Here is a 13,725-nt window from a genome sequence, read left to right on the forward strand (position 1 = left end):
ACCAAGTTTACTTAACATAGCATTGAATTTTATGGAAATGGAGTCTTGTAAATTCAAGTCTGCTGGAATGTCAAGCTCAGGTTCGAGTGATGCCGAGTTGCAGGTCAAACATATTATCCAAAGCAGATCCGTTTTTGGAAAACTAAGCAGGCAATCTATTTCATGTTTGGTTGAACTCATGCTTTCTTCCTTCATGTGAACCCACTTAAGGTACTTTTTACACTTTACCTTCATATTATTATCTTCAAATTTCTCGGAGAATTTCACATATCTATCCGCCATGTTGAAATTAGTTACACATTTACTGTAAGTACTGTATAATGAACATTCATCCCTTTCAGAGACCTCGCACTGTTTATCACGGTTAATGTTTGTAGCTTAGTGTGGTATCTGTTACTCGTGCCAAACCTACGAGGTGCCACAAGAAAAAAGAAAAGGGAAAGATCATGTGTAGTATTATTTACTTTTAATTTCTGTCACCAGTGTCACTGTGTTTCCTTTTTGTTAAATATTTATTTTATACATTTTCATTTTTAATTGTAATCTCCTCATTTCATGGTGACTGCCTGCGACACAGTCTTCCTCCAATTCTTACGAACTTTTGCTGCTTGGACTGCAGTTTGAAAACTGTTGCCTGTTGTTCGTGAAATCAGTGTTGACCAGTGTGTAGGAATTCGGCCTCTGGGTTACCATTTAATTTGCCGTGTATCAACAAGTGTTCAAAGTTGTTTCTTCTTGCTATATGGCCAAAAATAACGTTAGATCCTCTCATTGATGATGTTGCACGTTCTTTAATACTATATTATTAGTTATTCTATTAAATGTCAGTGTTTTTAAATCAAGGTATATTATGCCTTAATTTCATTTCGTTTTAAGATACTTATTCATATCATTGAAGAGAGCTGCATCATTTTCCTTTGCTGGTTTCTCTTTTAACACCGTGCTGTGGGCTGTGCGGTAGTGTAAAGTAGGGTTTTAAGTAGACAGACCATATTACCATTTATTTTTAACAGTTTTTTTTGTGTAAGTTTGCCAGCTGCCCCATTGTTTTAATAAATATATCTGATATGGAATAGTTAATGTTGATTGATAGCAAATGTATTATTCGTAGCCAGTAATATTAGGCCCAGTACTGATACGAATGACAGCAAGTTGTTTAACTGTGGAATAGCATTGTTTGATAGTAAGTATTGATATCTGAGTGATAAATTTATGGAAGAGGAAATGAAGCATGGTAACACTCGCACATCGTAGCTCATTGTATTTGCTCTGGTAAGAATAGTTACTGTGCTGGTCTTTGTTAGCAGTTGGCTTCATACATGCTGGCAGTTTGAATTTCTTATTTTTAAAGCAGTTTTAAGTCTGTAATCTCAACTCAATAGAACTCGTCTGGTCCATAGTTAGGATTTATGCTAATAATTAGGGCCTGGATGTTTATGACATGTCATATTTTATTCCTTTATATTATTTCTATGGAAAATACAAGTTAACATTATTTTATATACGGTGGCTAAAATTATGCAATTTTCACGGGTCATATTTTGGCTCTTTTAACATTTTTTTTTTTCAATTTCCTATAATTTTTCATATGTCGCATTTCCCTGCGAATTTTCATGTTTTTGTCGTATTTTTATCTTTTTTATTCCATTTTCGCATACCGGCTTTCATTTTGTATTGCAAGTTGATTACCTGCTTTCAGTCATCTCAAAGATGGATTTTTCACATCTCTTAATTGTTGTCTGTAATTTCTTGCAATTATCTTTCTTAGAAATGTCTATTTATATGAATTAGGAGGGTAAGCTGTATAGAAAGAGACAGATGCGTAGGAAGAGACAGGAAGGTGAGCCTCAATTCAACTCTAATGATTTGACATATTTTAGACATGCCCCAATAACATCTTGCGATGTTGAGCTGTCTTTTCATTACTAGTTAATGTTGCGTGAGAAGATTGTTCCTGTTTGGAAACTTTAAAATTATGTAATTTGCTATTGTAATTCCTTCTAATCGCCTATCAAAATGCAACATGTATTTCATTCTGTGCAGAGTCGAGCGTTACCTCTGGATTCAAAATATAATAATAAAATCCGTATTATTACTAATTGTTATTGAATGATCTATATTTTAAAGGTGTATTTTCAATATAAATTTAAACAGTGGCAAGATTTTGAATATTTCGAAAATGTCACATTTATTAACATACTAGCTGATGTACCCGTGCTTCGCTACGGGATTCTCAGGAAGATTGTCATTGTGGTTTTTCTACCTGAAGTTGTCAGAAGGAATGTAGTGATTAAAAGCAATGTTATATAAAATACTCGATCAAATTAATAAACCGCACATTTTCTCACTTTTAACGAACAGTACTTCGGTGCCAATCTAACAGTCCAAAGTTCCAGTGCTGCAATGACCAGACCGCAGATAGCCGTGAACACTTCTCTGCCCTTATTCCGTTAAATATGCACACTGCTCATTCCAATCAGTGCCGCAGAGTAGGAATTGAATAGCTCGAACGCTATGATGAACAAGTTTGTTACGTATCAGTAGTATGAGAAATTTATCTAACTCCCCAGCTACTTCCTGCCAATTTTCAGGCAGGCTGTTATGCTCGGTACGACTGGGTGAGTTGGCTGTGTGGTTAGGGGTGCATAGCTGTGAGCTTGGATTCGGGAGGTAGTGGGTTCGAACTCCACTGTCGACAGACCTGAAGATGTTTTTCCGTGGTCTCCGGTTTTCACACCAGGAAAATGCTTGGGCTGTAACGTAATTAACGTAGGGACTGCTTCCTACCCACTCATAGCCCTTTCGTATCCCATCGTCGCCATGAGTCCTATCTGTGTCGGCGCGACGTAGAGCAAATAAAAAAACGCGGTATACAGTAGTAATCCCGTCTATCGGAGATGAATAGTGACGGAGACACAAAGCAAATCACAACAAACAATGGTCAATGTAATGTTATTGTTGATCAATGGTATGAGCTTTCTGTATTGTAGGCCTTCACATTCAGTTTTCGTTCGACTCTGTAATATAAGGCCGTCTTATAAAATTAATTATAGCGTAGACTGTAGTTCCTTATTCCCCGACTTTACACACTGATTTTCATTAAATTCTGTTTACCCATTTTCTCGTGACGGTGCTGATATGATCTTAGCAACAAAAATCCATATTCATAAATATCTCCGTACCGAGCTCGATAGCTGCAGTCGCTTAAGTGTGGCCAGTATCCAGTAATAGGGAGATAGTGGGTTCAAGCCCCACTGTCGGCAGCCCTGAAGATGGTTTTCCGTGGTTTCCCATTTTCACACCAGGCAAATGCCGGGGCTGCGCCTTAATTAAGGCCACGGCCGCTTCCTTCCACTTCCTAGGCCTTTCCTACCCCATCGTCGCCATAAGACATATCTGTGTCGGTGCGGCGTGAAGCAAATAGAAAGAAAAAAAACCCTCCGTTATCATAGCCGTTACGGTCAGAATGTAAAAGACATAAATGATTGGAAATTTAATACAATGTAACTTTATTCATATAGTAATTGTCAATAAGACCACTAATAACACAAATATTCGAGAATTAAATTTTGGGCCTTCCCCTAAACTAACCTTTCGCTCAATGTGAATAAAGTTCTTTATGGCCTAGATTGTAGTGACTTATTCCCCGACTTTGCATACCAATTTTATTTACGATGAGACAACTAATAACAAATATTTGAGAATTAAATTTTAGGTCTTCCTCTAAACTACCATTTCTCTTAACGTGAATAAGATTATTTATAGTTTATATTGTAGCGACTTATTTTAGAACTTTACATACCGGTTTTCATTAAGATAAGACCACTAATAATATAAATATTTGCGAATAAAATTTTAGGCCTTCCCCTAAACTACCATTTCTTTCGGATTATTTATAGTTTATATTGTAGCGACTTATTTTAGAACTTTACATACCGATTTTCATTCAATTATCTTCAGCCGTTTTCTCGTGATGCGTGTACATACATACAGACAGACAGAAATTACGGAAAACTAAAAAATGCATTTCCTTGTTACTATGGATATGACTGATACAGAAATACCATCCTTTTTCAATTCTGAGCAATGTACAGACAAAACTCTTATTTTATATATATAGATTTTAATACTTTTTAGGTCATAAGTGCTTGCATATTTCTAACACTTTTGTCAGAAACATCTGGGCCCTAATAATAATGTTGCCTTTAAAACTACTAATGTTCATGTTGTTGTGAACAGAGATTTACACAACACAGAGAAATTATTGGGGTTTGTATTTGTGGCCCTGCGGAAACATTAGAAAGGGAGTACCGTACTATGAGTGGGAAGGAATAATGGAGGGGAAAACGGAAACCATCGTACTTTTATTAACTAACAGCAACAACAGCAGTTATGATATCGGCAGTGGCAGTGAATCCGACAGAGATGACAGTGATGGTAAATGTTACCGTGGTTTGGTGGATTAGCAGAGGTGAAAGAAGGTGCGGGGGTGAACAGGTCTCAAAATACGAAATTAAAGTTAAGATAAAATTTAACAAGGTTATATTTTCTTTTCAAGATTAAGAAATACAAATAGAACAGGTACTCAGTAGCCGAAACACAATTCGAAAATGTACAATTACAGTGATTGCAGGATTTGGGCTCCGAGAGCCAGACACACAATTCTTGAGCTATAAGCCCAACCTTACGATATACAGAATTCAACAAAGGGGCAGAAGACCCCAATCATGCCTAGGAGCACTTGCTCCTCTTTACACGGTAAAGCCTCCTCGAGGCATATAACAACTCAATTTTCAAGAAAGAGCAACTCGCTCTCAAAATTTAAGCCTATCAAAGGCCACACCAAACTCCACATTCAAGTTGTCCTCCAAGGACATGAAAACAGGGGTAAAAATACCCAGCCTACTGAGGCCTATTAAGTAAAGAAACAGGTAAATTACATGGCCTCTAAAATACCAACTTGAGAGGAGGCGTTCTTGCACTCCTAATACACTTTCTATAAAACCTACTTGGCACTAGGCCGTTACTGCAAGGGCTAATCCCATACTAAAGAGGTGACTTTTAGAAGGAAACAATTTACATTACGTTAAGGAAGAAACGGTTGTGAAAATAAGTTCACCTCAATGCAATATGAGTGGGAGCTCGAGAGGGTTAAGCACTCTCTATCCCAATATGTAGTTTAAAAGATAGAATTGATACTAAGTGTCTTTACATTTTAGGGGAAACGTTACATGGTGGAAAGGCTTCGGACCTGCCCCGAGAGTTAAACTGCTGAGCTGACAAGAAAAGAAGTTATTAAACGGCCATTACCTGGTGGCTGAACTGCTGTCCGAAGAAAGAGGCGCTTCCCGACCCCTGCTACGTACTTTACGCACTGATGGATGTTACTGAAGTGGCCCGGAGACCCGAAAAACAGCAGTTTATAAACCCTCGCGGAAAGTTCGAGGCGTTTCAGGAATGAGAACACCCTCCCACAAGAATTTTATTGGCTAGGGTTAAGCAACATATCCAAGTTGAAGAAGATACACCTGATTGGTCATAAATTAATTAAAGAAATTCGGGATCGGCTAAATTCAAACCTGGCGGAACGAAAGGATTAACATAGCCAACTCAAACAATGACTGAAGGAAATTTAACAAAGAACAAACTTATGAACACAAAATTTCTCCAAAAACATAGTTCTTTCACTTCGCACTAGGGTGCATAATTGTAGTTCTTCAGTAGTGCCATCTGGAAGAGAATGTCCCCACTTCTTACTACAGGCAAAACAAAAATACATCGAAAACGACCCAGTTTAGAAACTTCAAAATTTACAAGTAGTGACATCTTCTGTGAAACTTGAAAATTAACACAGTAGGTAAAGTTCAGACTTCCTCCAGTAGAGGAGTTTCAACTGGCGCAAAGTTTGAATTAGCGGCGTGGAGGTGTACCGCCCGGTACAGTAAAATATTCAGAATAGAGCCTTTAGATGATCGGTGGTTGCAATGTTAGATTTTTAAGCAAAGACTTAAGCTAAATTGGAGTATATTTTATTTATTAATTATGCTACACTATGCTTGAGAACTTTTTAAAAAATTTTTACTATTTGCTTTACGTCACACCGACACAGATAGGTCTTAGGGCGACGAGGAAAAGCCTAGGAGTGGGAAGGAAGTGGCCGTGGCCTTAATTATGGCACAGCCCCAGCAAGAACTTTTTTTTTTCTATTTGCTTTACGTTGCACTGACACAGATAGGTCATATGGCGACCAAAGACTTTAATATTACTTATCTAGGCTCACAGAGTGCGCTGATGCTATGCGGAATATTGAACACTTTTGCGCATTGCCATGTTGCGGGCGCTTCAGCCTGTGAAAACTTCTGCAAATTAATAGTTGTTACTCATGACTGACAGACGTGCACAAAGCAGGTAGAGAGCCGAAGATAAGTACAGGGTAGTGCACGATGAGTCACTCGATTGAATTTTGATCCTACAAGTATACTGTTGGGGCGATAGCTTTCAAATTGTGCGCTCAACTTCGTGCAGTTCATGCAAATTACTCCAGATGTCGTTACGAGTTCATCGCTTCCGTTTTGAGTCCGCCATTTAAAGGCCGGTCTCCACTGATTAACATATAACACCAACATGTTAAATTTAACATGTTACAATTGACATGTATATTGTGATTGTGTCTTCCAGTTGACTTTGCATGTTAATTCAGAATGTTGAGATTAACACTTTTAACATGTTGGCGTGTTTTCCGCTCCAAGTGGAAAACATGTCAAGTCAATTCGTTGTTCGTGAGATGTCGGCACAGCTTCGGCAACTTCCATGCAGTTTCCATGTCAACAGATAGCCAGACGACGCAAACGACGTGCTTCTCGTGAAGTAGGTTTATAGTTACAACACTCCGCAATACTCATTCTCTTTGTTATAAGCTAAAATACAGTACACACACATGTGTCGTTCTCTCTGCACTATACTAAAATGTATAGTCAGAAATGGAGTGGAGCAAGGAGATTACTCTGGACTTAATTAATTAATGATATAATAGAAAAGCCTTGTTTGTGGGTTGTCTCATCAAAGGAATACAGATATAAAGCGAAGAGAGCCGGCAGTTTCCAGGAACTCAAAATTATCTATAATTGTTCCCGTGAGTGCATCGAAAGAAAACTAGCGTCCCTCCGCTCTCAGTAGGCCCTACAGTCGAGAATTGTAAAACGTTTTGAAAAGTCGGGGCGGGTGCGGACGAACTTTATACTTCAAAGGGGTTTGTTTTTGAAGCAATGAGCAGGATGAGGGGAGGAAATGTGCCTAATAAAACTGCATTTCTAAATCATAACAAGAAGTAACAGTGGAATTAAGGAAGGCCAAATCCTCTTCATCTGTTATTTTTGCGAGTGGCTTTAGGTGGCACCGACACAGATAGGTCTTATGGCGACGACGGGATAGGAAAGGTCTAGGATTTGGAAGGAAGCGACCGTGGCCATAATTATGGTGTGAAAATGGGAAACCACGGAAAACTATCTTCAGGGCTGCCGACAGTGGGATTCGAACCCACCATCTCCCAGATGCAACCTCACAGCCGCATGCCCCTTGACTAGACGGCCAACTCGCCCGGTATCCTCTTCATCCGAGTCCATTGTCCTTGTGTGAACATACTAGAAACCACCTAAATATATTACCACAAATTGATATAATAAACTACCTGTATATAGAAAAAGGAAGTCAAGTTTAACATATTTATCAAGTATGGACACAATGTTAAATGAGACAGTATTCAACATTTGACATTTAACATGTTGATGGTGTCGCCGGTTAACCTTTTAACACTTTTAACATTTAACATGTTGTTGTTAAATGTTAATCAGTGGAGACCGGCCTTAAGGCGGACAAAGGACGGTTGACAGTCGCACAAAAGAAGATTATGTTACTGTCTGCGACGACGAACAGTGTTACATTGACACAGAGTAGGTTTCGTGCTTATTTCGGCACACATTGGGCTCCCAGCCCACAGACAATACGCAGATTACATCAATATTTGCAGGTACTGGATCTGTTTTGGAGTGTAAGCGGCCACATGCACGTACTGTTCGTTCGCCGCAAAACATCGAAGCAGTGTGAGTGGCTTTGACTGGTAGTCCGAGTAAATCAACAAGAAGAGCCAGTGCCGGGTTGGGAATTTCACGCCGATCGGTACAAGAATTATTCCATCCGAGCCTCGCTTGTATCCATACAAGATGACTGTGGCTCATAAGCTTACTGCGAGAGATAAGGAGTGGAGACTACAGTTTGCAAGGTGGGTAATCGAGCAAGACCAAGAGGCAGTGCTACACAACACATGGTTTTCGGACGAAGCTTATTTTTACGCGAACGGTGTTGTGAACAAACAGAACGTTCGATTTTGGGCACGTGAACCTCCGGGAATAATCCACATGAAAGACACCTACGGGGAGAAAGTGTGCGTGTGGGTCACGATGTCAAGCCATGGAATCATCGGTCCGTTTTTCTTGGATGCTACAGTAACCGGTGAACGCTATTTAGACATGCTGCGAAACCAGTTCTTTCCTCAACTCATTGTAGACACTATGGTTAATGCAGGATGGAGCACGCCCATATACTGCCAACGTTGTGCTTGATTTCCTACACGAAAGACTTGGCCTTAGGATATTGTCCAACAGATTTCCAGAACGTTATGAATGACGAGGAATGTGGCTGCCTCACGGCCCGGACATTAACCCATGTGACTTCTTCCTTTGGGGGTGCCTTAAAGAGAAGTTGTACCAGAGAAAACCAGAAAATGCAGTGCAACTTAGGGCCATCATTGTGGAGTTGTGCCGCGCCATTCCAGAAGATTTGTGTCGTCACAAATGCACCTGTGCGACTTGAAGAAGTTGTAAAGCAAAACGACAGAGATTCGTTAGGTTGTATTTCCAAGCTGTATTCTTTACTTCTACATCAATAAATTACAAATTTGTCAACAACAAATGTGTTATTCTTGAAACAAATCAAGTGACTTATCGTGCGCCACCCTGTAGATGACAGCATGTTAAGAATGCTGGTGACTTGCCCGTAATCTTGTTATATAAGGATCTTAGAGGCCTGTTTGTACTGAGGTACTTATACATAGAGCATTAAGGCACCAACTAAAACAAAAACCTACGAAAATTGCATTTACATATTTATTTATTCATAAATCCAGGAATGTAAGTAGTTTCACGGTTTGATAGTGTTTATTTAACTGTGGGTATTGAAAAAAGAATCTTAGCTCTCTCTGGTTTTTAAATATTTTCAAAACATTGAATCTTTAATTTCCATTTTGCTAAAAACTGTGCTTTTTGAGATAGTGCCGAATAGTTCTGGAGCAGCTATTAACGTGAGCACATTAAAACGGCGCTATTCGTAATTAAAACAGTGGCTGTATACTCAGTTTTTAGACTTGGCGCAATATTTGCCATACGAACCAATCTCTCCCCACATGTACAAATGAAGGTTACAATACAAATGAAATCTTCTAGCAGTCATTTAGTTAATTTGACAGATGCTAGAATTTTTAAAAAAATAGGTAATGTTGTTTGGTTGAACAACGCTTTAGAGCGAGCGAGCAGCCTATCAGAATACGACCTTTCCACATGAATTTGTTTACATGTGGCATTGCGGCTGGAATGGACTTCGTCGCACTGTTTCCGTCACTAGACTATACCATTTACTATATTCACTCATACTGTAGTTCGTTCTACTCTATCCTATTTGGTTTCTGCGCTCTCTGAAGATTTTTTTTTTTTTTTACTTAACTATAGAAGCAGTAGAGACAATACGTGACACTTACGGATTTAGCCTTGTTAAAATGGGAGACAATTCGACGGTGGCGCTCCTAGTGACTTGACCTGAAAAGTCGCGCTAAATTCAAATATCAATGGAAATGTATATACGAAAATGGATAAATAAATTACGTCTAGAAATTAAGTATTATTGAGATATTAACTTCGAAGTTGCTAAAGCGATTCTGGATAAATGAATGAAGAATTATTTAAGAGGTTATTATTTAAAGACTGAAATTAGACATATAAACAAGATGTGAAATGGACTACTGTGAAATGGGTTGATCTTTCATTTATGCATTATTATTATTATTATTATTATTATTATTATTATTATTATTATTTATTTTTTGCTTTAGCATTCCTGCCTGAACTTTCACGGTTAGATTTGTCCTTTTTCTCATTTAAAAACATTGTATCATCACAATAAGACACTTATCAATAAAAATATCGGAACATTCCTTACACACATGATGCAATGAATTAACATTTAAAAGTTGGACAATTTTCCTCTTAACATGAAGTCTACTAATACAAAAGAAAATCTATAAAATCCCGGCTTTAATCTGAGAAGTGGGATAAAAGAAAGAAAAGTATGAAAATGTCGATAGTGATTCTTTGAGGATTATTTACGTACAATTAGAGTAAAAATGTAACATACCCTTGGATGTACAGTCGAGGATTTTTAAAGTCGCTGGCCTGGAAATGATCTGAACATATCTTATAATTCTTATATAAGCGTAACGTCCCTTCTTTCTTGTACACCTTATCCAAATCGCTTCTGTGACATTTCAAAACACACAGATCACACCTTCAACACCACATCGGTATTGAAGGTTAACTGCTGCATTATACAATACAATATGCGTATTATATTTTAAGCCAGTTAAAATATGGGTAGAGCAGGTCAGAAGATTATGAAGTACTATAAAAATCTCTTTGTCACTGTCAATATTACATTTTCTTGTCACGAGTGTAGCGAAAGAAAGACCGCGCATTCTTCCTAACTTCATAGTTACTGCAGCCAAACACAGCACATGCCTTTCCCCTCATGTTGAGAGGAGATATCAAGGAATGACACACGCTACTATTTAATTATGTCAGCTCACTGAAAACGCATAAATAACACCAAAAACTTCACACACAAATACACGTGCTCTTATGACAGAATCAGTAGTTATCAGGTCTACTCGCTAGAGAGAGTTCTAATAGCTGTTCCTCGATATCTCGCTCAGTGTCGCGTATTGTCTGTACTGTATTTGCTAGAAGTCCGTCATTTTGTTCGTCATTTGTTATTCAGTTGCTTGTTCGAGCATAGAAGCGACAGAAGTTGCTCTTCTATCCGTCGTCATCTCTGTACTGTATTTGCTAGAAGTCCGTCATTTTGTTCGTCATTTGTTATTCAGTTGCTTGTTCGAGCATAGAAGCGATAGAAGTTGCTCATCTATCCTTCGTAATCTTTGGTCGATACGATATCAACAAAAGAGATTTGAGGTGCGAGCACGTGTGAGGCGAAGAGTGAGGACACATGACGACGCCCTATTATCGGTCCCGCCGTGTATGCTGGTGAGTAAACACCGTAACGGAAAGTAATACTGGTTAAAAGTGAAATGTGATGTCTCTCCTTAGTGTGGGTCCAGTAACTCGAAGAAGTAATTCCTGCGTATTCACATGCGATTACCTTGAAATCATAAGAAGCGTACGGATCAGTTGCCTCCGAAACGAGGCCGTGTTTACCGCAATGCATCTCGGCGCCCGAGTTTCTCCGGTATTAGAGCAAGAAATGCGAAATGTCAGTGAGTAACGTAGTTTGCACAAATGAACTAATGCAGTTTCGGTTTAGATATGAGCCGTCAGTTCCCCAGAATGGTTATGATAAAATAAGCTCACTGTAAGTACGGTATACGATTAAATAATTTAAATGGTAGTTTTGTTATTAGTTGCGTTGTTACTTTGTACACGAATTGACGTTCAGGCGCATAGGAGTTTCAAGGACGACACTGAGGTTAGGGTAGTCTCGGTACCCAATGGCCTTGTAAATAAAACCAGTTCTGTAACCTAACCTGTGCCACTGAATTTCATTAATGATGTGGGTGTTGTGCGGCAGTTTTAATTTCTAACCTGTGATTCAGGATCCTTTTTATTTTCCTCTTTCGGATAGTACCGTGGACATCCTGTTAACCGGCCGACGTAGTTTCCGGTTTCTCACGGTCGCGATCGTGCAGAATGTCGTCCACAGTAGCGGATGCCGTTTAAAGTCGGTTTGCTGATTCATTAATTGCATTAAGCAGGTGTAGGATATCTTATTTTGGTGACTGTAAAATGAGTGCCGGTAAGAGAAAACGGAAAGTTTTAACAATCCACCAGAAACTTAGTGCGTTAAAACGTTTAGATAAAGGTGAATCAGTGCAGTTAATTTGTAGTGAATTAGGAGTCGGGAAAAGTACCGTAAATGATTGGCGGCACAATCGAAACTCTCTGCAGGATTATTGTAATCGGGTCGAATCGGAAAAAGTACTCTCTACTAGACGCACTTTAAAGAAGCCAACAAATGAAATTGTGAATGATGCGTTATGGCTGTGGTTTGTGCAAGAACGTTGTACGGGTACCCCATTTACGGGACCGATTTTGAAGGAAATGGCCGTAATCCTCCATAAAAGGATTGGAAATGGTAGTGAGTTCAAAGCCAGTGACGGATGGCTTGGCCGCTGGAAAAAACGGCATGGCGTCCATGCGCTAGACGTTTGTGGTGAAAAACTATATGCGAATAAAATAGTTAATTTAATGAAAGAGGAAGACCTCAATCTGGATCAAGGGTAAAATCTGGATATAATATTGTTTAAAACATGGTGAAATATAATGAATTTGGGCATAATTACTATTCATTGCTAAATAGGCCCTTTATTTGGTGTTTGCTAGTTCAACCAATCAGTTCAGTACGGTATCCCATCAAGAATCTGCTTTCTGGCAGGCCGGTGAAGTGTGTAAATATTCACTGTATACAATGATTTATTGGTTGATTGACAGCCATGCTTCCAAGTGGGCTTCATTTCTGCTGTATTTACCCAGTAAGCCTTGATTTTCTTTTTTTCAAGCATATAACAAGTACCGTAATGATCACTGGCAGGCACATAACAATATTTAAAAAATACGTCTTCTAGATTTATGATACATTAGAGCTGAGCGTGACAATTCTGCCTCTTATGCCGGGCCCCAGATGTTCAGTTTTCTATCTGCCCTCACTTTGTCAACTATTGTTTTTTTTTAAGACCCCTACAGAGGATTTAATTTGTCTGTCTTGTATGGCATTTCTGATTTGTCATCCAATACTTTTTTTTTGAAGTGCTGGACTTCTTTTTTTTTCATCTCAGTAGTGTTACTGCAATACATTGGAGGTTTGGTTCCATGTATTTACATTTTTTTCAGTTCTGAAATTGAGCGAATTGGGCCTGGGAATAAACGTTTAGAGACTACAGTATCTGAATATAGGCTACTTTTCTCAATGTGCAGACATTTGGTTACATACATTAAGTTTACTATTTCTTTGTGGTAGTGGTACGTATAAGTTAGGAAATTTGTTTAGAAGGGTAATAGGGAGGTACACTCAGGGAAATGGTGTTGTCTAGGGAGCGGTGATGTGGTTACAGAGATCTGGAAGTAAAGTAATATAACAAGAATATATAAAATCAATCCACCTTGTTGTAGATCTTCCTCGCACTTTTTCCCATGAACTTGGTATTCTTTTTTTTTTCCCATCCTCTTTTTGTATCCAAACCCTCTTAGTTTACTCCTATCAGTTCTTTCATTTAGGTTTTCCATTCCCACCTCCTTTTTCACATCTTTGTTTCTCAATCTGTCTTTCCTTGTTTCCTATCATACTTGCATATTTCATTTCGCTGGCTGGAATTATACTGTCCTCCCTACT

General features: G+C 38.7%; 1 protein-coding gene across 4 annotated transcripts in view; it reads left to right on the plus strand.

The window, feature by feature from the left end:
- The window catches only part of LOC136881973 (zinc finger protein 860), a 147,436-nt gene that overhangs the window by 15,393 nt on the left and 118,318 nt on the right, over window positions 1-13,725 (plus strand). The window contains exon 1 of one of the 4 annotated variants that reach the window (XM_067154449.2): window positions 12,174-12,616. The exons of the other annotated variants lie outside the window; for them this stretch is intronic. Within the exon in view, the coding sequence (XP_067010550.2) occupies window positions 12,438-12,616 (179 nt within the window). The 5' untranslated portion in view covers window positions 12,174-12,437. Of the gene's footprint in view, window positions 1-12,173; window positions 12,617-13,725 lie in introns of those variants that run through there. 4 annotated transcript variants of the gene reach the window in all.

Source organism: Anabrus simplex, chromosome 10 (genome assembly GCF_040414725.1).
Source record: "Anabrus simplex isolate iqAnaSimp1 chromosome 10, ASM4041472v1, whole genome shotgun sequence".
Classification (NCBI taxonomy): domain Eukaryota; kingdom Metazoa; phylum Arthropoda; class Insecta; order Orthoptera; family Tettigoniidae; genus Anabrus; species Anabrus simplex.